Source organism: Bufo gargarizans, chromosome 5 (assembly GCF_014858855.1).
Source record: "Bufo gargarizans isolate SCDJY-AF-19 chromosome 5, ASM1485885v1, whole genome shotgun sequence".
Classification (NCBI taxonomy): Eukaryota; Metazoa; Chordata; class Amphibia; order Anura; family Bufonidae; genus Bufo; species Bufo gargarizans.
In genome coordinates this window covers 331,561,755-331,584,348 of record NC_058084.1, presented here as the reverse complement: position 1 = coordinate 331,584,348, position 22,594 = coordinate 331,561,755, and the positions used below count along the sequence as shown (strand labels likewise).

The window sequence follows — 22,594 nt, the reverse complement described above, 5'->3', positions numbered from 1 at the left end:
TGCATCAGGGGGGCTTCAAATGGGACATGGCATCTAAAAACCAGTCCAGCAAAATCTTCCTTCCAAAAACCATACGGCTCTCCGTTTCTTCTGCTCCCTGCCGTGTGCCCTTACATCAGTTTACGACCACATGTGGGGTGTTTCTGTAAACCGTAGAATCAGGGTAATAAATATTGAGTTTTGTTGGGCTGTTAACCCTCGATGTGTTAAAGATTTTTTTTTATTAAAATGGAAAATCTGCCCAAAAAGTGAAATTTTTAAATTTGATCTCCATTTTCCTTTAATTGTTGTGGAACACCTAAAGGGTTAACAAAGTTTGTAAAATCAGTTTTGAGTAACTTGAGGGGTGTAGTTTCTACAATAGGGTCAATTATGGGGGGTTTCCACTATGTAAGCCCCACAAAGTGACTTCAGACCTGAACTGGTCCTTAGGCCGAATGCCCACGGCCGTTTTTCACGGCCGTGAGCGGTCCGTGGAACCGCGGCCTGGATTCCTGTTGAGAGCAGGAGCGCACGTCGTCATTGGTTGCTATGACGCCGTGCACTCCCTGCTGCAGCCGCAATACAGTAATACACTGGTATGATCTATACCAGTGTATTACTGTACTGTGGCGGCAGCAGGGAGCGCACGGCGTCATAGCAACCAATGACGCAGTGAGCTCCTGCTCTCAGCAGGAATCCAGGCCGCAGTTCCACGGACCGCTCACGGCCGTGGGCATTCGGCCTTAAATAGTAGGTTTTGGAAATTTTCTTTAAAATTTCTTCTAAAATTCTAAGCCTTCTAATATCCTAAAAAAATAAAATGACATTTACAAAATGATGCCAACATAAAGTAGACATATGGGGAATGTTAAGTAATAAATATTTATTATAAATATATATTTATTAAGGTATCACTTTCTGTTTTAAAAGCAGAGAAACAGAAATTTTTAAAATAGCGATTTTTTGTTGTTGTAAATTTGGGATTTTTTCATAAATAAAGGTGAAATATATTGACTCACATTTATGACTATCATGAAGTACAATGTGTCACGAAAACAATCTCAGAATGGCTTGAATAAATAAAAGCGTTCCAAAGCTATTACCACATAAAGTGACACATGGAATACGGTATCTGTGGATCACTGCAGCTGGGTAATGGATTCAAGATGATCTTGGTTTGTGTGACCCATCCAGTCACAAAAGAGAGTTGCAAAATTGTGTAAAGGTTAAACCAGGCACTCAATATGGAGTAAGTTGATCAAACTGTTTATTTAAGGGAATATTCCCACTATAACAATAGAATATAACAATAAAATATACCATTAAAATATACCATAAAAATCCACATAAACAAAAACACTGATCATATAGCAGCAATATTAGTCATATGCTTTGAAATGGCCGTGCGGTTTAAATTTCAAATACTGCAGCCATTATTCCAATCTGGAAGAAAACGCAATTCCGTATGTTGTACAGAGTCTTATGGACATTCGCCGGTCTTTAAGTTGGTAATCACAAAGTGCAGTTGTGTACAACGGTGGCGTCCCACCTAATTGAGCAACAGGTAAAACAAAGCAACATAGTTGCTCAATTAGGTGGGACGCCACCGTTGTACACAACTGCACTTTGTGATTACCGACTTAAAGACTGGCGAATGTCCATAAGACTCTGTACAACATACGGAATTGCGTTTTCTTCCAGATTGGAATAATGGCTGCAGTATTTGAAATTTAAACCGCACGGCCATTTCAAAGCATATGACTAATATTGCTGCTATATGATCAGTGTTTTTGTTTATGTGGATTTTTATGGTATATTTTAATGGTATATTTTATTGTTATATTCTATTGTTATAGTGGGAATATTCCCTTAAATAAACAGTTTGATCAATTTACCCCATATTGAGTGCCTGGTTTAACCTTTACACAATAAAGTGACACATGTCAGATTTGCAAAATTAGGCCTGATCAGGAAGGGGGTAAATGGCCCGGTCTGGAAGTGGTTAAACACTAAGGGCCTCATTTATCAAAACTGCCTAAGACTAAAAGTGGCTTAGTTGCCCATAGCAACCAATGACAGCTCACATTTCATTTTCTAAAGGGCTCAGAAAAAAATCTGAGCTCTGATTGGTTGCTATGTGCAACTAAGACAGTTTTACTCTTATGCAGTTTTGATAAATGAGGCCCTGTTTTTTTTTATTTTATTTTTTCACCGCAGCCAGATATTTTACATTATTACATTTTGGCCAATAGGAAATTATAAAATACCCTACATAGTGGACAAAACAAGACTGTTTTCTAGCGGTCTTTGGTGGGATTTTTTCCATACGCCTCCCCAATGGCACTAAGCAGGAGGATACCCTGCCTCCAGTGTTCCCTGTAAGCTGCGCGGGCGCGCGGCCGCGCAGCTTCCTTTATGCCTCCGCTCAGCACCTCTGCTGGCCCGCTCACTGCTGCTGCCCGGACTTTATGTAAGGGGCTCGGGGCCTCTCTGTGCAATTTATTTTTATAACGCCTACAGTGCGATTGGCCGGCTGCGCTACCGGCCCAGTGCGCACATTAAGTAACCCATACCCTCTCCGGTGCTGCGCCACCAGCTGTGACAGTGCGAGACTCGGCACTGAGGTCACAGGTCTCGCAGGATCACGCGGGATGACTGAATGGCGGGATGACTGAATGGCGCGGCGCCGGAGAGGGTATGACGGGATTGTTCTGACAAATGAGTGGAGCAGAGTAGGTATTTTTATTTATTTATGTATGCACACACACCGGCTTCATAGGGAGGGGGGGGCACGCCGCACTTGAATTCAGAAAAGGGAGCCCACGCCGGCCATATGAGGGCAGGCCCACTGGCAGCAAATCCTTCATTATCATGGAATATATACAGAGATGGAGAGAGGGGCAAAATAATGAAATATATACAGAGAGGGGCAAAATAATGAAATATATACAGAGAGGTGCAGTGTAGGGACACCGTGTAGGGGTTATACTGTTTATTGTACAGCATGGCACAGGGGTTATATTGTCATTTGCTGTACAGTATACTGTACATTATAATCCCTGTACCATGCCGTACAATATACAGTATAGTTCATACACCGTGCCGTACAATATACAGTATAGTTCATACACAGTGCCGTACAATATACAGTATAGTTCATACACAGTGCCGTACAATATACAGTATAGTTCATACACTATGCCGTACAATATACAGTATAGCTCATACACTATGCCGTACAATATACAGTATAGTTCAGATACCATGCCGTACAATATACAGTATACCACCTACACTGGGGGATTATTGTGTATATTGTACGGCATGGTGTATGAATTATAATGTATATTATACGTCATGGTGTATGGATTATATTGTGCAGCACTGTGTATGAACTATACTGTTCATTATCATGATTAAGGACCAGCATGTAAATGTCCGAAATGCATAGATTTGACTGCCCTGCGTATGTGGAAGTTTTAATACCGCTGTGAATAAAGTATTCCCTGCTATCAAGAGCTGGATTTTCTCTCTTTTCTTCATGAACTATACTGTATATTGTACGGCATGGTGTATGGATTATAACGTACATCGTACAGCATGGTGTAGGGATTATAACGTACATCGTACAGCATGGTGTAGGGATTATAATGTACATCGTACAGCATGGTGTAGGGATTATAATGTACATCATATTGCATGGTTTTGGGGTTATATTGTATATTGTACAGCATGGTGCATGAACTATACTGTATATTGTACGGCACTGTGTATGAACTATACTATATATTGTACGGCATGGTGCAGCGGTTACACTGTATTGTACGGCATGGTGCAGAGGTTACACTGTATGCTCTTTGATGTGACACTTATCTTAGGTTTTCCTAGCGCCCACCTTTGATGGCGCTGTGCCCAGCTCTGAGCCGACCCCGCTCAGCAGCTGCCAAGGCTTAGAGGGAACACTGCCTGCCTCCCAGGGACAGGAAACAACATGAAGAACAATCATTTAAAAGCCTTCACCCATTAACCTTTTCCAGTTGTTTCCTGTCCCTCCAGGATGAAGTGGAGAATATAGCAGGGGTTCCCTCCTGCTTAGGAAGACGTCGCTCAGCCTTTTTGGGCCCATCCGTTCCCCAGGCTAAATTGTCAGGAGGGCTGCAGCATGGCGCTGGGATCCGGAGCAAGATACAGGCCCTTCCGGCGTCTAGGCATAAGTCCTGCATATCGCAGGCAGCCCCAGATGATACCGCGCCTCCATGCGGGGCAAGCTAGGGGAGGAAGCCGGCATTATGAGACTCGGGGCCGGAGTCTTGCGAGAATAGGTTGCGTGGGAGCGCGCACACACTGTACCACGTGACCCGTAAGTACTGGATAAATGCCGACTGGACAAAGGATGGCGTTCCTCATCAGTGTGGAAGCATCTGTGTTTTGGAGTCCGCAGACCCTCCAAAGGCCCTAAGCCCGGTAAGCCTCCTCCTGATGGATGCTTCTTTGTTTGCATTTTTCTTTTTTTTACACTATTGGGGTTTAATGGTAAAGTTTCCCACTTAATTTAATTACTCCTAAGCTCTTCCTGAAGGGGTTATTTTTTATTGCATGACAGATCCAGCAAAAGTGGCGAACCTTCATTAAAGAAAACATGTGCTATCTGTAAAAAGCAGCTTGCAGGCCACATAAAGAACCCGCTTTGCCAGAGATGTACAGATAAGATTATGGCTGAAGAGACCCCATCTTTAGTGGTCAGCCTGAAATCTATCATCAAAGAAGAAGTCAGCTCTGCCATTAAAGCTAAGATGGCTGTGCTTCCTCAGAGACCCTCTACCTCCAGATCTAATCCTGACGCACCTCTAGATGTCGATTTTGACTTTGGCGAAGGAGAAGTCTCCTCCGATTCCGACTCAGTTTCTTCAAATGATGAATCTGGTAGACCCCTGTGTTCTATTGAAGACACCGAATCTCTCCTAAAAACTATCAGAGCTACCATGAATATTGAGCAGTCAAAAGAGGCCCAGTCAATTTAGGACCTAATGTTTAAAGGTCTGGGGGGATAGGAAAAGACGTGTATTCCCAGTCCATGAAAGCATAAAGAAATTGATTGCCGACAAATGGATGGATCCTGAGAGAAGATCAGTCTCTAGGGTAATCAAGCGAAAATACCCTTTTAGTGATGCGGATTCTGTTCATTGGGATAAAACTCCCAGGGTGGACGCCCCCGTAGTCAGAATATCTAAGGCCTCCCTCCCCTTTGAGGATGTAGGCCTCTTACGAGACTCTATGGATAAAAAATGTCTATTCTGAAGAAATCTTGGGAAACATGTACCTCCATGTTAAGGCCCAGCATTGCTGCTACCTACACCGCCAGGACCCTGTCTTTATGGCTATCTCAGTTAGAGTAACATTTACTTTCAGGTACTCCTGGAGAGGATATCCTGTCCTCCCTACCAGTGTTAAAGTAGGCTACAAATTTCTTATCAGATGCCTCGGCTGACTTAGTCAAGCTTTCCGCCAGATCAGCGGCCCTATCTAACTCTGCCAGAAGGTCCGTTTTGCTAAGGTCCTGGTCTGGGGACAACACCTCTAAAGGCAAGCTATGTAGTATTCCCTGCAAGGGGTACAGGCTCTTCGGATCAGTACTAAATTACATCTTAGACAAGGCATCTGATAGAAAGAAAGGCTTCCCATCAGAATCCAGACTTGAGCATCGCCGCTCCTTTCGTACCAAAGAAAGGGCAGGCCTGACCAGAAAAAGAAAGAGAGCTCAGGCTCCTGGCAGTCCTCAAGGTGCAGAGGTAGGGGTTTTCTATTTAACCCTGACAAATCCACCGAGCACTCAAATCAATGACACCAGGGACTCGGTAGGGGGAAGACTAAAAGATTTCTTGGGAAGGGGTTTAAAAATCCCCCTGGGTTCTAGATCTAATTCATCACAGTTGCAGTATAGAATTCTATCCCCCCCTCCCTCCAGAAAGGTTCCTATTAAACAGAAAATTAAAAGAAGAAAGGCAATTTCTTCTAGAATCCCAGATTCAGACTCTACTGTTAAAATAAGCTGTTGTTCCAGTACCACTGGATCAGGAAAGGAAGGGGTTCTACTCGCCAGTCTTTTTTAGTAAAAAACAAACAAACAGCTCTTACAGGGCCATTATAAACCTGAGAGATCTCAACAAACATGTCACATACAAAAAATTCAAAATGGAAACTGTCAGATCGATAATCAGTCTGTTTTTTCAGGACTGTTTCATGATAACTCTAGATTTGGCGGATGCCTATTATCATGTTCCCATTCAGAGAGATCATCAGAAATACCTGCGGTTTGCTATTTACCTACAAAATCGCCTGACCCATCTACAATTTCAAGTCCTCCCTTTCAGTCTTTCATCTGCTCCCTGAATTTTTACAAAGACCATGGCAGAAGTATCGGGGTTTTTACATCAGCAACAGATCCTATTTATACCCTACTTAGACAATTTCCTGATTACGGCTCATACATCAGAGATTCTCCTCAGAAAGGTTCAGGTAGTCAGAGACGTCCTTCAGTCCCTAGGCAGGAAAATAAATCTGGAGAAGTTGGACTTGATCCCCACTAAAAAGAAGATCTTCCTGGGGATCCTTCTAGATTCCCACCTCTGACGTCCTCTCTCCCGGAACAGAAGATACAGAATATAATAGCAAGAATCTCAGTTTTCCGGTCTCACCCAAGGGTGTCCTTCAGAGACATTATGGTAGTCCTGGGTTAAATGACCTCAGCCATCCCAGCAGTCAGGTGGGCGCAGTTCCACAGCAAGATGCTACAGGCTTTTCTTCTTTCCACCTGGAACAAAAGTTGCTTATCCCTAGACAACAGGGTTCTTCTTCCTCCTCAGTTGAGAGCCTCTCTACAGTGGTGACTACGATGGTAAAATCTGAACCAAGGAGTTCAGTGGAGATCCTCAGACCTAATAGTGATAACAACAGATGCAAGCAGGTCAGGTTGGGGGACATACAGCGGAGATCAGCTAGTCCAGGGTGTTTGGAGTCAGGAGTTGCATCCTCTATCCTCAAATTCAAAGAAACTTCTAGCAGTATTCCTAGCCTTGAAAGCCTTTCTTCCAGCCATCCATCACAGAGATGTGAAGATTCTGTCCGACAACAGAACAACTGTAGCCTATATAAACAAATAGGGCGGCACAAAAGGCAGAAAACGTTGTCAGACAGCGTTCCAGTTATTCTCCTGGGCCCAAAGCCACATAAACTCAATTTCAGCAGTCCATCTGAAGGGAAAAGAAAACGCTCTGGCAGATTTTCTGAGCAGAAAACCTCTAAAACCAGGAGAGTGGTCCTTGAACAAGAGGATATTTCAAACAATATGCAACAGCTGGGAAATCCCAATCCTGGACCTTTTTGCCTCCAGAATAAACAGACAAGTAAATTGATTCTACTCCCTAACGAGCAGGAGACTACTAAGAGGTAGATGTGTTCTCGGGTCCTTGGCCGGAAGGCCTGCTATATGCTTTTCCCCCAATATCCCTGATTCCCAGAGTCTTGACAAAAATAATGGAGGACAAATGCTTTGTAATTCTGATAGCCCCATATTGGTCCAAAAGAACATGGTTCCCCCTTCTGCTAAGCCCCTCGAGCGGGAAGTTCTGGTTTCTCCCTCAGATTCCGGACCTTCTTCTTCAGGGCCCGGCCCAGCATCCGGATGTGCGCCAGTTGAATTTGACAGCGTGGATGTTAAACGTTCCATCTTGAGAGCCAAAGCCTGACACGTCTAAGATTTATCTTAGGATCTGGAATGCTTTCCTCCGTTTCACAAAAGATGCCTGGAATCCCACTGTCTTGCCAGACGTCAAGATAATTCTGGACTTTCTACAGAGAGGCCTAGAAGACTGATTAAGGGTCAGTACTCTGAAGGTCCAGGTAGCGTCCCTTAGTGCTTTCCTAGAAGTTAAGTTAGCTGATGTAACTTTAATCCGGCGTTTCTTTAAAGGTGCCCATAGGTTAAACCCAGCAGTTAGAGCCACTGTTCCTCCCTGGGACCTTAGTCTGGTACTTTCTGTACTTATGGATCCTCACTTTGAACCTCTAAGGAAGATCCCTCTTAGGTTGCTTTCCCTAAAGATGGCCTTTTTAATTGCTATCACCTCGGCTAGGAGAGTGGGAGAGATCCAGGCCTTATCTTGCCGTCCACCATATCTATCTATTCTGGATGATATAATACATGAGCCTTCCTTTTTGCCTAAAGTATTTACAAAATTCCATTGTCAGCAGGAAATGTCATTACCTATGTTCTGGCCAGGTCCAGCAAGAAAGTTCAGTACCACAATTTAGACGTTAGGAGATGCATCTTGACTTACCTAGAATCCTCTAAGAAGATAAGAAAATCGAATCGCCTACTAGTCCAGTATGCAGGAAAGAACAAAGGTCAAGGGGCTTCAAAAATAAATATTTCCCGCTGGATTAAGATGACCACATTGTCATGGCATATAGAGAGAGGGGTGCTACTCCTCCCTTGGGGTTAAAAGCCCATTCAACTAGAGCAATTTCTACCTCTTGGGCGGAAGGTGCCTCTGCTTCCCTGGCCCAGATATGTCAGGCTGCCACCTGGTCCAGTCCAAGTACTTTCTTTAAACACTACAGACTGGATGTTATCTCTAATAGAGACCTTTCCTTCGGGTGTAAAGTCTTGTCTGCAGTGGTCCCTCCCAAATTTTTTGATTCCTCTGTTAAACCTCCTACTTAGTGCCTTTGGGGAGGCGTATGGAAAAGATGATAATTGCACTTACCGGTAATAGAATTTTCCATTTAGCCTCCACAACTGCACTGGGATTTCCCACCCAAACTTATGTTGATATGTCGATTAATCCTTTGTTGCTTTTTTTCGTTACTATGTTCTATACCTTTTCATCATATAAAGGAAGTATAAATAAATATATCTATTCAGCATCATCTTGGGTTTCTCGGATACTTACTGGAGAAGGTAAAGAGGAGGAGGCTTTTAAATGATTGTTCTCCACGTTGTTTCCTGTCTCTGGGAGGCGGGCTATCCTCCTGCTTAGTGCCGTTGTGGAGGCTAAATGGAAAATCCAATTACCGGTAAGGCTTCGTTCACATCACCGTTCAGCCTTTCCGTTCTCCTGCTCCGTTTAGGAGCAGGAGAATGGAAAGAACGGAGAAGGCACATAACTGAGCCCTTAGGACCCCATAGACTATTATGTTTCCGCTCAGAAGATGATTTTGAAGCGGAGACAAAAGTCTTGCATGCACAACTTTTGTCTCCGCTCCAAAATCATCTTCTGAGCGGAAAGATAGCGGACCCCATTATAGTCTATGGGATCCTTAGGCTCCGTTTGGCTCAGTTATGTGCCTTCTCCGTCCTTTCCGTTCTCCTACTCCTAAACGGAGCAGGAGAACGGGAAGGCTGAACGTTGATGTGAACGAAGCCTAAGGCTGAGTCCACACAGGCTAGATTTACGCATTGCACCCGCACGAATCCAGACCCATTCATTTCTATGGGGCTGTGCACATGAGCGGTGATTTTCACGCATCACTTATGTGTTGCGTGAAAATCGCAGCATGCTCTCTATGTTGCGTTTATCACGCAATGCAGGCCCCATAGCAGTGAATGGGGCTGAGTGAAAATTGCAAGCATCCGCAAGCAAGTGCGGATGCGGTGCGATTTTCACGCATGGTTGCTAAGATGACAGTCTATTCACTGTATTTATTTTCCCTTATAACATGGTTATAAGGGAAAATAGCATTCTTTAAAACAGAATGCTTAGTAAAAGGTCAATTGAGGGTTAAAAATAAATAAATAAAATAAATAAATAAATAAATAAATTAACTCACCTCCTCCTGTTGATTGTGTAGTTGCCGATCTCTTCCGGGTGTGGCCGGTTTTGAGGTAATTTTCCAAAGGCCTCTTCTTGGGGGGGGGGGGGGAATCAGGAAAAAAAAACACTAAATGTATGACTAGAAATAACCCCATCAACAAAAATACATTTGGAAAAAAAACTCATAGATGTCAAGGACTTTCTTACAAGTTAAAAGCAACAAAAAAAGACAAAAAAAACACACTTAGGCCTGTAGAGTATTTTCTTTCCATGTCCGTTAAGTTTTTTTTGCAGACTGTATACGGAACTATTCATTTCAATGGGTCCGCAAAAAAATGGAAGGTACTCCATGTGCATTCTGTTTCCGTTATTCCGTTCCGCAAAAAAATAGAACATGTCCTATTATTGTCCGTATTACGGACAAGGATAGGACTGTTCTATTAGGGGCCAGCTGTTCCGTTCTGCAAAATACGGAATGCAAACGGACGTCATCGGTATTTTTTGCAGACCGCGAAATACATACGGTCATGTGCATGAGGCCTTATAGATGACAGGTCTTAAAGGGCATAGAAATGTCAAAATTGATGGAAAGGTGGCATCCATTAATGGTTCAAAGACACTTTAGTATGACTCTAATATTCACCTTTGTGTAGTACTTGGATTGATGCTTGATTTTATGAGGAACCCACTAATTTTATGTGTTCATATACTTTTGGCGGCTCAGGTTACTTAGCAGTTTTCTACAAGGAGGAAGGAGAGGAGTCTAATAAGTAGAGAAAGAGGCAGTTTTCTGTAATAGGATATATTACAAAGTTTCTTATTTTCACTTTACTATTCATTTATGGAAAATATTGAAATGACAGTGACCCTTTAATGTATCTTATTGTAAACGTGTGTCATCTGATAACTTTTCTCTCTTTCCATTCCAGGATCTGTGTTTACATGCCTTACAATAGCTCTGGGTTTTTACCGCTTGTGGATGTAACATTCAACGGCACAGATCAGAAAATGAGACTGTCATCTTCTCTTATGTTATGAGAAGCATACTGCGTATATGATGATTCTGTGGCATTTATTCACGTGTTTCTAGTGACAAGCAGCTGTGTAACCAAATAGTGAGCAACAGTGTACATGAACCACACAACATGGAGTGAATGTTCTTCCGTCCACTCAATAAAAAGGTGCTTTCTATTAAGCGTTCTCATTTTCCTGTTAAAGCTTTGCAAATGCAGGCACCATGTTGTTCCTTCTAAGAGCGCAATACATGTATGTGTTTCTATGCTTATTCCAGTCTGTTGGCTGGCCTGGGTTAGCTTTTCTTTTATGACATATGATATGTAAGGTCAGCAGTCCGTACCCACTGCTGCCCTGCTACTCACCTTGCAGCCCAGGGTCCTCTACACGCTGCCGTCTCCATTGCGCCATTCTCTGTTCCCTTAGGACACATGCGCTGACCTGTGGCTTGTTAAAGGGATAGTGCGATCATCTGCAAATCCTTCTCCAGACAATGGCTGAGAGTTCCTGGGTATATTGGGCATCCTTTCTAGGCAGAGGGTGCATGAGCTTTAGCTTTCCCCGTGACCAGCATACGACTGTAGTGCTTAGGCCTCTTGCATACGACCGTAGTGCTCCCGTGGCTGTATTGCGGGACGTTTACGGCAGTTCCACAATACACGGTTTACTGGCCGTGTGCATTCCGCATCACGGATACAGACCCCTTCACTACATACGGTCATGTGCATGACCTCTTACATTTGCACCTTTTCTACGCCTGTTTCAGGCGTAGAGCCTGCCGGTCTCTCCCCTTCCCTGCCCACTTTTTTAGACCTGGCATGAGCGGGAAGAAGTTGCAGATTGCGGCGCAACTAGTTATTCGATTTCTGGAGAAGGGTCGTTGATCCAGGGAGTTATTTTGACCGTCTGACTGGAGTGGAGAATAAAAAAAAAATTCCCCCTAAAATGAGAAAATTGGCTTCTACCTCACCGGATTTTTTTTTTTGCCGTCCTCTGGATCAACTTGCAGGATAACAGGCTGAACCGGATGGACAAATGTATTTTTTTCAGCCTTACAAACTGTGGGGGCCATTTACTAATGGTGTATCTCTGTCGCAGATTGCGGCGCAAAGGTTATTTGCACCGCAATGTTCAACTTTCCCCGCCCACGTGTTAAAAAGGGGTTGGCCCGCCAGTCCCCTCATTTATCATTTTATACACCTGGTTTGGGCGTAGATTTAGACCATGGTGGATGTGCTGAAGTTATCTAGAGGCCGGCGCCTCTTCATAACTTTGGCGGAACGAGCACAGGGTTATTAGGACCGGAGTCTAAAACCCCGGTCTTAATAAATAAACCCCTATGTTACTATGAACCACAGCTATGTGTCGATCCAAACTGTTGGATAGGGGGGTCACCGGTGACAGATTGACTTTTATTAGGCTAGTTTCACACTAGCGTTCGTCGGTCCGCTCGTGAGCTCCGTTTGAAGGAGCTCACGAGCGGACCCGAACGCCTCCGTCCAGCCCTGATGCAGTCTGAATGGAGCGGGTCCGCTCAGACTGCATCAGTCTGGCGGCGTTCAGGCTCCGCTCCGCTCGCCTCCGCACGGACAGGCGGACAGCTGAACGCTGCTTGCAGCGTTCAGCTGTCCGCCTGGCCGTGCGGAGGCGAGCGGATCCGTTCAGACTTACAATGTAAGTCAATGGGAACGGATCCGCTTGAAGAGGTCACCATATGGCTCAATCTTCAAGCGGATCCGTCCCCCATTGACTTTACATTGAAAGTCTGGACGGATCCGCTCAGGCATCTTGCGCACTTAGAAAATTTTCTAAGTTATTAATGCAGACGGATCCGTACTGAACGGAGCCTCCGTCTGCATTAATATGATCGGATCCGTTCAGAACGGATCCGATCAAGTGCTAGTGTGAAAGTAGCCTTATAAATTTATAGAGAAAAGTTATTAATTTGCAACATGACAGAAGCATAACTTTTCATCAATATTTAATGATCTAAAACTGTACTAAATAAAATTTCAAACTAAACTTAAAGGGATTATCCCATGATTAATGTAAAAACATTAAAAAACATTCATTGCTCTGCTAGATATAATTCAAGCTGGAAGCTCAGGGGGCATGTCCTTTGTCAGGGGTGTGTCCTTTGTGCTGCATTTCTCTTCTTGTAACTGTCACAACTGGAGGCAATTGAAGGGCAGAACTGAGCGTGTGCATCCACCTCAGTAAAGTGGACAGAGAAATAAGGAAAAGAACAGCAGATGGCACTTTGCAGATTTTGGTGAATAACTCAGTGGCTATACTATATTTTGAATTATATGCAATAAAAAAAGTATCCAGATCCAGGTGCTGCTGTGAAAAATTTAGAATATTTTTTTCTAGGACACCCACTTAGTGACCACCCACTAACTCCTTAGTGACCACCCATACGCCTTTTTACAATGGTCACTAAGTGGTCTTAGCCTGGGCTGCCATAAACCAGACTTTTTACGGTGGCAGGAGCGCCAATTCTGGGCTTTTTAAAGGGAACCTGTCATTTCCCAAACCATCCCAAGCCGCCAGCAGTACCTGCATGTAGCCAGCAGTGTGATTCTGATGATGCCTTTCTTCCTGAAGGCAGATGCAGCAAAAGTACTTAAAACGTTTTATCCCCTGCCCGGCGCACTTCTCCACACATGACTGAAGTCAAGGGGGGAGTGGCCTCCTTGCTTCAAGTCACGGTAACCACGCCCCCTTCCCTGCCTCTTCTCTGTGACTGACAGCCGGCTGTTTGGCAAAGGCAGCCAAACTCTCTGCATAAGCGCTGTCAGTCACAGCGAAGGGGCAGGGAAGGGGGCGTTGTTACCGTGACTTGACGCAAGAAGGCCGCTGCCCCCTTGATTTCACTCATGTGTGGAGAAGTGCGCCGGGCAGGGGATAAAGGAACCTTTTTAAGTACTTTTGCTGCATCTGCCTTCAGGAAGAAAGGCATAATCAGAAGCACACTGCGGGCTACACGCAGGTACTGCTGGCAGCTTGGGATGGTTTTGGGAGGTGACAGGTTCCCTTTAACCCCTTACATGACATAGGTAAGCAGTTACAGAGTGAGCAGACTCCCTCTGTATCCCATTGGCACCCTGCAAACGAGATCGTGGGGTGCCAATTCCTGTTTAGGGAGGTAAGGGCCTGTATAGCACTGACGTTAAAATGCATTCCCTTAGAGCAGTTGTGCCCAACCATTTCTCGTCTGAGGGCCGCACTAGACATTAGTATAAATTTTGCGCGCCGGAACCAGGTAACTTTGCCAGAAAGAAATGCAAACACTGTGAGGGAGCACGTGTGAGCATTACTACTGTGAAGAGGCAAATATCTGGGCATTTTTTCTGTGAAGGGGCACATCTGGGCATTTTTACTGTAAAGGGGGCGCATCTGGGCATTTTTACAGTGAAGGGGGGCACATTTGAGCATTACTACTGTGAAGGTGGCACATGTGAGCATTACCACTGTGAAGGGGGATAACTGGGCATTACCACTGTGAAGGGGCACATCCAGCACTTCCATTAGGGTACTTTCACACTTGCGGCAGAGGAGTCTGGCAGGCAGTTCCACCGCCGGAACTGCCTGCCGGATCCGTCAAAACGTATGCCAACTGATGGCACTTTAAGACTGATCAGGATCCTGATCCACCTTAAAAATGCATTGAAATGCCGGATCCGTCTTTCCGGTGTCATCCGGAGAAACGGATCCGGCATTTATTTTTTTCACATTTTTTTTCGGGCTGCGCATGCGCAGACCGAAAGGACAGATCCGGCATTCCGGTATTTTTAACTAATACGTTCCTATGTAAAAAAAAATACGGATCCGGCATTTCGGCAAGTGTTCAGTTTTTTGGGCCTGAGATAAAACTGTAGCATGCTGCGGTATTATATCCGTCCTGAACAGTCAAAAAGACTGCACTGAAGACATCCTGATGCATCCTGAACGGATTGCTCTCTATTCAAAATACATGGGGATAAAACTGATCAGTTCTTTTCCAGTATAGAACCCCCTATGATGGAACTCTATGCTGGAAAAGAAAAACGCTAGTGTGAAAGTACCCTTTTTCGTTTTTTTCTCCTCCGGTAACTGAGCAAAACAACATAAATAAATAGCGGTGGTGTGAACGGGGCCAAAGAGGCGAGTATGTATGTGGGGGACCATTACTGATCTGAACAACAGCAGACAATTATAGCCAAGTGATAAAGCCCAGTCCAATATGGCGGATCTTCCCTGTACTTTATCACTTGGCACTCCGCACTGCACCACATACATCAGTGTGATGTATGTGGCGCAGTGTGTGTGGTTAAGGTCATGATCAGGAGAATGGAGCGGTATGAGTGAAATTTAAGATTTATGGATGCTGTTAGATTTAATGAAGCCATGAGACAGAATGTTGTTGGAGAGGGAATGTGTTACTTAGGTCCATTATAGGGTTATGAATATAATATGAAAGGAGCCAGGATTAAATCATACCTTTAACCATTATTGAGATGGGGCTGATCTTTTCTGGACCAGTGCTGCTATTGCTAACTAATTTGAATGGCACAAACTGTTTCTGAACAAGCTTGGATGCTTCTGTCCCTGGCTGCGGTGGGTGGAAGGAGACACGGTTACCTGGTAACTTCGGAGTCATTGGCTGCTCTGCTTGCTTCCAGGATCTTATCTCAGCCTGGGGTGGCATTATTTTCCTTTTTCAGGTCACAGCATGTTTTGCTAAGCGTCAAACTGGGCCATGGTTGCCAGGGTCCTTGCGCAGCGCGCCCGTCACTCCTTGCTGCAGCCACCACCGGGAGCCGGCCCCTCCTCCTTCTAGCTCCCGCCGGCTTCCCCTCCTGTAGGACCTGTATTTCTCCAGCACCCGACCAAAATAACCAATAGCAAAGCTTCTTGCTGTGAGGAGCTTTGCTATTGGTTATTTCAAGCACAGGCAGCATCGCTGCGCTGCCCGTGCCGTTCACAACGCTCGCTGCGCTAATGAATGTAAGGGAACATTATAAGGCGTATCGGTATGCTTTAGATTTTTTACAGGGAGTAAAATCGCAACCTCTACTGCACGGGCTGCATGACAAAGCTTCCCGGGCCTGATGTGGCCCCTGGGCCGTAGGTTGGGCATCACTGCCTTATAGCAAGGATCAGCAACCTTCGGCACTCCACCTGCTATGAAACTATAACTCCCATCATGCACACATTTTCTGTTGTTCTTCTAACTCCCTTAGAAGTATATGAAGCATTCTGGGAGTTGTAGTTTCTGAACAGCTGGAGTGCCGGAGGATGTTGATCCCTGCCTTAGGGTCCATTCACACATCCGTAGCGTGTTTTGCGGATCCACAGATCCGCAAAACACGGACACCAGCAATGTGCGTTCCGCATTTTGTGGACCGCACATCGCCGGCACTAATAGAATATGCTTATTCTTGTCTGCTATTGCAGACAAGAATAGGACATGTTCTATTTTTTTTCCGGAACGGAAATGCGGACCCGGCCGCACATCATAGAAATGAATAGGTCCGCAAAATGCAGAACGGATTTGCAGATGTGTGAATGGAGCCTTATAGGAATAGTGCAATGTAATTTAGAAGCGATCGAAAGACCGCCTATTATAGTCAGCAGTGTGGCTCAGTGGTTAGCACTGGTGCCTTGCAGCACCGGGGTCCTAGGTTCGAATCTGACTAAGGACAACATGGAGTTTGTATGTTCTCCCCATGTTTGATACTGATCGGGAACTTACATTGTGATCTCCCCTGGGGACAACGTGATGCTAATGTCTGAAGCACTGCGGAATATAGCAGCGCTATATAAGAGCATAAAACAAATAATACATTTTCCCCTTGCGGACTGCAAAACACAGTTTACTTCTGAGTTATTGTAAAGACAATTTGTGGGGTTAACAGAGGAGAAGATCAGCAATAAAACAGTTAAATAGATCAGCAGTCACCAGTTCTGGTGCCATAAAAAGAATTGTCAGTGGCATGACTGATAAATGCTGCTCCCTAGCACACAGCTATGTCCGGTGTGGACTCTGCTCTCCAACACGTATGTGCTGTCATGGGAAACGCTATTCTGTAACAGGCGCTGGAATCTGTACACATAGATGATCCTACCCCCAAATTATAATAAATACAGCTTAGCGGGCATTTATCAAAACTGGTGTAAAGTAGAACTGGCTTAGTTGCCCCTAGCAACCAGATTCCTCCTTTCATTTTTCACAGCTCCTTTAGAAAATGAAAGGTGGAATCTGATTGGTTGCTATGGGGCAACTAAGCCAGTTCTACTTTACACCAGTTTTGATAAATCTCCCTCGGTGACTGGATAATACCACTATTCTGTGACTGGATAGCACCACCAGTCGTGGGATAATGCCACCCTACTATTCAAAAATTCCCACCGTACTGTGAGTGTTACCAATATGTATTCACAGGCTTGGACTGGCCCACGGGAGAATAGGTGAATCCACCAGTGGGCCTCTGACAAAGGTGGCCCCCCAGAACAGCATCTACACCTTCATTATCTACCCAGTTTATTATATTAGATGCATCGGGTGGCTGAGATGACTTCTAGGTACAGAGGTAGGCCAACCAGTATCCTCTTTCCCCAGGGATCCACCTTCTCAAAGTTGTTGCAGGGACCCCTATAATGAATCATCTTCAGCATCTTATTGCTGCCAACCACTATGTGAGCAGGAAGGGTTTCCATGTAGCTATACAGTGGGGCCCCTGGAATGAATTTTATTGGTGCACTCTAGGCACCCTGAGTCCAACACCGTGTAGACACTATGATTCCCAGTGTGACCCCTTCTTGTGCCCCTCTCATATATAAGACCCCCTGTATCCCATACTCCTATACACTATGAACCCCGTTGCCCCCTTCATATATACTGTCTGTGACTCTCCCTGTGTCAAATTCTGGTATACTGTGACCCCCCTATGCCCCCACTCCCGTATGCTGCGACCCTACTGACATCCTGTCCATCTCTTTCGTGTCACTCTCATGCTGGGTTCACATCACGTTTTTCACATCCGTTTAATGCATCCAAAAAACGTATGCATTAAATGGATGTCATACAGTGGCATCCATTCACCGTAGAGTTTCATTGTTAAAAAAAAAAAAATCTAATTTTTTATCATAGTCAATTTCAGCAGTCCATCTGAAGGGAAAAGAAAACGAGAAAACGCTCTAGCAGATTTTCTGAGCAGAAAACCTCTAAAACCAGGAGAGTGGTCCTTGGACAAGAGGATATTTCAGTCAATATGCAACAGCTGGGGAATCCCAATCTTGCACCTCTTTGCCTCCAGAATAAACAGACAAGTAGATCGATTCTACTCCCTATCTTCCGAGGACAGACCACTAAGAGTAGATGCGTTCTCTGGTCCTTGGCCAGAAGGCCTGCTATATGCTTTTCCCTCAATATCCCTGATTCCAAGAGTCTTGACAAAAATAATTGAGGACAAATGCTGTGTAATTCTGATAGCCCAATATTGGCCCAAAAGAACATGGTTCCCCCTTCTGCTAAGCCTCTCGAGCGGGAAGTTCTGGTTTCTGGTTTTTCCCTCAGATTTCGAACCTTCTTCAGCATCCAGATGTGCGCCAGTTGAATATGACAGCGTGGATGTTGAACGTTCCATCTTGAGAGCCAAAGGACTGTCAGACGCAGTTAATAACACCCTTGTAAATAGTAGAAAGCCTGTTACGTCTAAGATTTATCTTGGGAACTAGAATGCTTTCCTCTGTTTCACAAAAGATGCCGGGAATCTCACTGTCTTTCCAGACATCAAGATAATTCTGGACTTCCTACAGAAAGGCCTAGAAGACTGATTAGGGGTTAGTACTTTGAAGGTCCAGCTAGCGGCCCTTAGTGCTTTCCTAGAAGTTAAGTTAGCTGATGAAACTTTAATCCGGCGTTTCTTTAAAGGTGCCCATAAATTAAACCCAGCAGTTAGATCCACTGTTTCTCCCTGGGACCTTAGTCTGGTTCTTTCTGTACTTATAGATCCTCCCTTTGAACCTCTAAGGAAGACCCCACTTAGGTTGCTTTCCCTAAAGATGGCCTTTTTAATTACTGTCACCTCAGCTAGGAGAGTGGGAGAGATCCAGGCCTTATCTTGCCGTCCACCATAGCTAACTATTCTAAATGACAGAATAGTTTTAAAACATGAGCCTTTCTTTTTGCCCAAAGTAATATATTGTCAGCAGGAAATTTCATTACCTACCATCTGTTCACAGGCTAGGTCCAGCAAGAAAGTTCAGTACCACAATTTAGACGTCAGGAGATGCGTCTTGACTTACCTAGAAGCCACTAAGGAGATAAGAAAATTGAATCACCTACTAGTCTAGTATGCAGGAAAGAACAAAGGTCTAGGGGCTTAAAAAAAAAACAACGATTTCCCGCTAGATTAAGATGACCATTGCCATAGCATATAGAGAAAGAGGTGCTACTCCTCCTTTGGGGTTAAAAGCCTATTCAACTAGAGCGATTTCTACCTCCTGGGCGGAAGGTGCCTCTGCTTCCCTGGCCTAGATATGTCAGGCTGCACCCTGGTCCAGTCCAAGTACTTTCTTCAAACACTACAGACTGGATGTTATCTCTAATAGGGACCTTTCCTTTGGGCGTAAAGTCTTGTCTGCAGTGGTCCCTCCCTAATTTTTTGATTCCTCTGTTAATCCTCCTGCTTAGTGCCGTTGGGGAGGCGTATGGAAAAGATGATAATTACACTTACCAGTAATTGGATTTTCCATATAGCCTCTACGATAGCACTGGGATTTCCCACCCAAACTTATGTTGATTTGTCGATAATCCTTTGTTATTTTTTTCGTTACTATGTTCTATACCTTTTCATCAGATAAAGGAAGTATAAATAAATATACCTATTCAGCATCATCTTGGGTTTCTCAGATACTTACTGGAGAAGGTAAAGGGGAGGAGACTTTTAAATGATTGTTCTCCACGTTGTTTCCTGTCCCTGGGAGGCGGGGTATCCTCCTGCTTAGTGCCGTTGTGGAGGCTAAATGGAAAACCCAATTACCGGTAAGTGTAATTATCACCTTTTTATTTTTATTTTATCTCTGCATGTTCTGGGTGTGGACGGTTTTTAGGTAATTTTCATAGGCCTCTCTTTGGGGGGAAAATCTGGAAAAAAAAATAAAAAATAAATAAAATGTGTGACTAGAAAAAACACCATCAACAAAAAAACATTTGGGAAAAAAACTCATAGATGTCAAGGACTTTCTTTTACAAGCAAAAAGCAACAAAAAAAGAAGAAAAACAGACTTAGGACTCTTGCACACGACCGTTTGGCTTTTTCAGTATTTTGCAGTCAGCAAAATACTGATCCACAAAAAATACGGATGACGTCCGTGTGCATTCCATTTTTTGCGGAACGTAACAGCTGGCCCCTGATAGAACAGTACTATCCTTATCCGTTATGCAGACAATAATAGGACATGTTCTATCTGTGAACGGAACGGAAATACGGAAACAGAATGCACACGGAGTACCTTCCATTTTTTGTGTGGATCCATTGAATTGAATGGTTCTGTATACGGTCCGTATACGGAATGCAAAAAAACGAAATGTAAACGGAAAAAAAACGTTCGTGTGCAAGAGGCCTTAGGCCTCATGCACACGAACGTTTTTTCTTTCCGTGTCCGTTCTGGTTTTTTTGCGGACCGTATATGGAACCATTCATTTCAATGGCTCCGCAAAAAAAAACGGAAGGTACTCCGTGTGCATTCTGTTTCCGTATGTCCGTATTTCCGTTCCGCCAAAAAATAGAACTTGTCCTATTACTGTCCGCATTATGGACAAGGATAGTACTGTTCTATTAGGGGCCAGCTGTTTTTCCGTTCTGCAAAATACGGAATGCCCACGGACATCATCCGTATTTTTTGCGGATCCGTTTTTGCGTACCCCAAAATACATACGATCATGTGCATGAGGCCTTATAGATGACAGGTCTTAAAGGGCAGAGAAATCTCAAAATTGATGGAAAGGTGGCATCCAGTGATGGTTCAAAGACACTTTAGTATGACTCAGTCAACTGCTAATATTCACCTCTGTGTAGTACTTGGATTGATGCTTGATTTTTTGAGGAACCCACAAATTTTATGTGTTCATATACTTTTGGCGGCTCAGGTTACTTAGCAGTTTTCTACAAGGAGGAAGGAGAGGAGTCTAATAAGTAGAGAAAGAGGCAGTTTTCTGTAATAATATATATTACAAAGTTTCTTATTTTCACTTTACTATTCATTTATGGAAAATATTAAAATAACAGTGACCCTTTAATGTATCTTATTGTAAACGTGTGTCATCTGATAACTTTTCTCTATTTCCATTCCAGGATCTGTGTTCACATGCCTTACAATAGCTCTGGGTTTTTACCGCTTGTGGATGTAACATTCAACGGCACAGATCAGAAAATGAGACTGTCATCTTCTCTTATGTTATGAGAAGCATACTGCGTATATGATGATTCTGTGGCATTTATTCACGTGTTTCTAGTGACAAGCAGCTGTGTAACCAAATAGTGAGCAACAGTGTACATGAACCACACAACATGGAGTGAATGTTCTTCCGTCCACTCAATAAAAAGGTGCTTTCTATTAAGCGTTCTCATTTCCTGTTAAAGCTTTGCAAATGCAAGCACCATGTTGTTCCTTCTAGGAGCGCAATACATGTATGTGTTTCTATGCTTATTCTAGTCTGTTGGCTGGTCTGGGTTAGCTTTTCTTTTATGACATATGATATGTAAGGTCAGCAGTCCGTACCCACTGCTGCCCTGCTACTCACCTTGCAGCCCAGCGTCCTCTACACGCTGCCGTCTCCATTGCGCCATTCTCTGTTCCCTTAGGACACATGCGCTGACCTGTGGCCTGTTAAAGGGATAGTGCGATCATCTGCAAATCCTTCCCCAGACAATGGCTGAGGATTCCTGAGTATATTACTGTGTTTCTCCGAAAATAAGACAGGGTCTTATATTATTTTTTTCTTCGAAAAAAGGGTTAGGGCTTTTTATCGGGGTAGGGCCTTTTTTGGCTCCATGAACAACAATCACACATTAATGCTTGAACAAAAGATCTAGATTTATTCAAATACAGTATAATCAGGTCATCACATTCTGGAAAAACAGCATAACTCTCCAAACCCTGAATTCCATCAAGTATTTCTTCAGATCCTACGGTATTTCCTTCTTCATGTACATTAACTGGTACGGTATTCATGAACAAAAAAAATCAACATTTATTCAAAAACAGTCATTTCATCATCTTCTGGGACATCATCATAACTCTGCAAATCCTGAATTGCACTGTAAGTTTCTTGCGACTCTATTTCCTTCAAAAGCATTGGCCCCGGCTTCTCATGTCTAGGTATAGCGCTTTCCTGAAATGAGCACCTCTTGTCCAAGTAGCCTGCTTGTAGCGCATTGACAACGCAACTGTCAGTGATATTCTCCCATTAATTATTCACCAAAGTCACAACTTCTTGCAGTTTTGGCTTCACAAAGTTGCCATGCTGATTTCTCTCCATTCTATTTTTAATGTAGTCATTGATTTCTAAGCGCAAAGGATCATTGAATGGCTTTTTTTTTTTTGCAATATTCTGGAGAATCTGGAGATAAGCAGTCATTCTTGCAGGAATAATTATTTGATATATTTTTCTGTCCTGAAGGAAGTTCTTCATGTCTTTAGTGCGGTGTGCACTGGCTAAATCCCAGACTAGCAGGCCTCTTTGGCCACCTCGCAAAAAAAGCTGCAGCATTAAATCGACCCATTTCCTTTTAACT

The 22,594-nt window shown here is 43.9% G+C and overlaps 1 protein-coding gene across 2 annotated transcripts in view; it reads left to right on the top strand.

The window, feature by feature from the left end:
- Positions 1-21,417, top strand: part of MCUR1 (mitochondrial calcium uniporter regulator 1) — an 82,539-nt gene extending 61,122 nt beyond the window's left edge. Inside the window, exons 9-10 of one of the 2 annotated variants that reach the window (XR_006390103.1) lie at positions 10,724-10,975; positions 21,152-21,417. Coding sequence is in view for 1 of the 2 variants with exons in the window: in XM_044295250.1 (XP_044151185.1) it covers positions 10,724-10,779 (56 nt within the window). In the remaining variant the exon portion in view is untranslated. Of the gene's footprint in view, positions 1-10,723; positions 10,990-21,151 lie in introns of those variants that run through there. The other variant, XM_044295250.1, reaches the window with a different exon arrangement.
- The last annotated feature ends 1,177 nt before the right edge of the window (positions 21,418-22,594 follow it).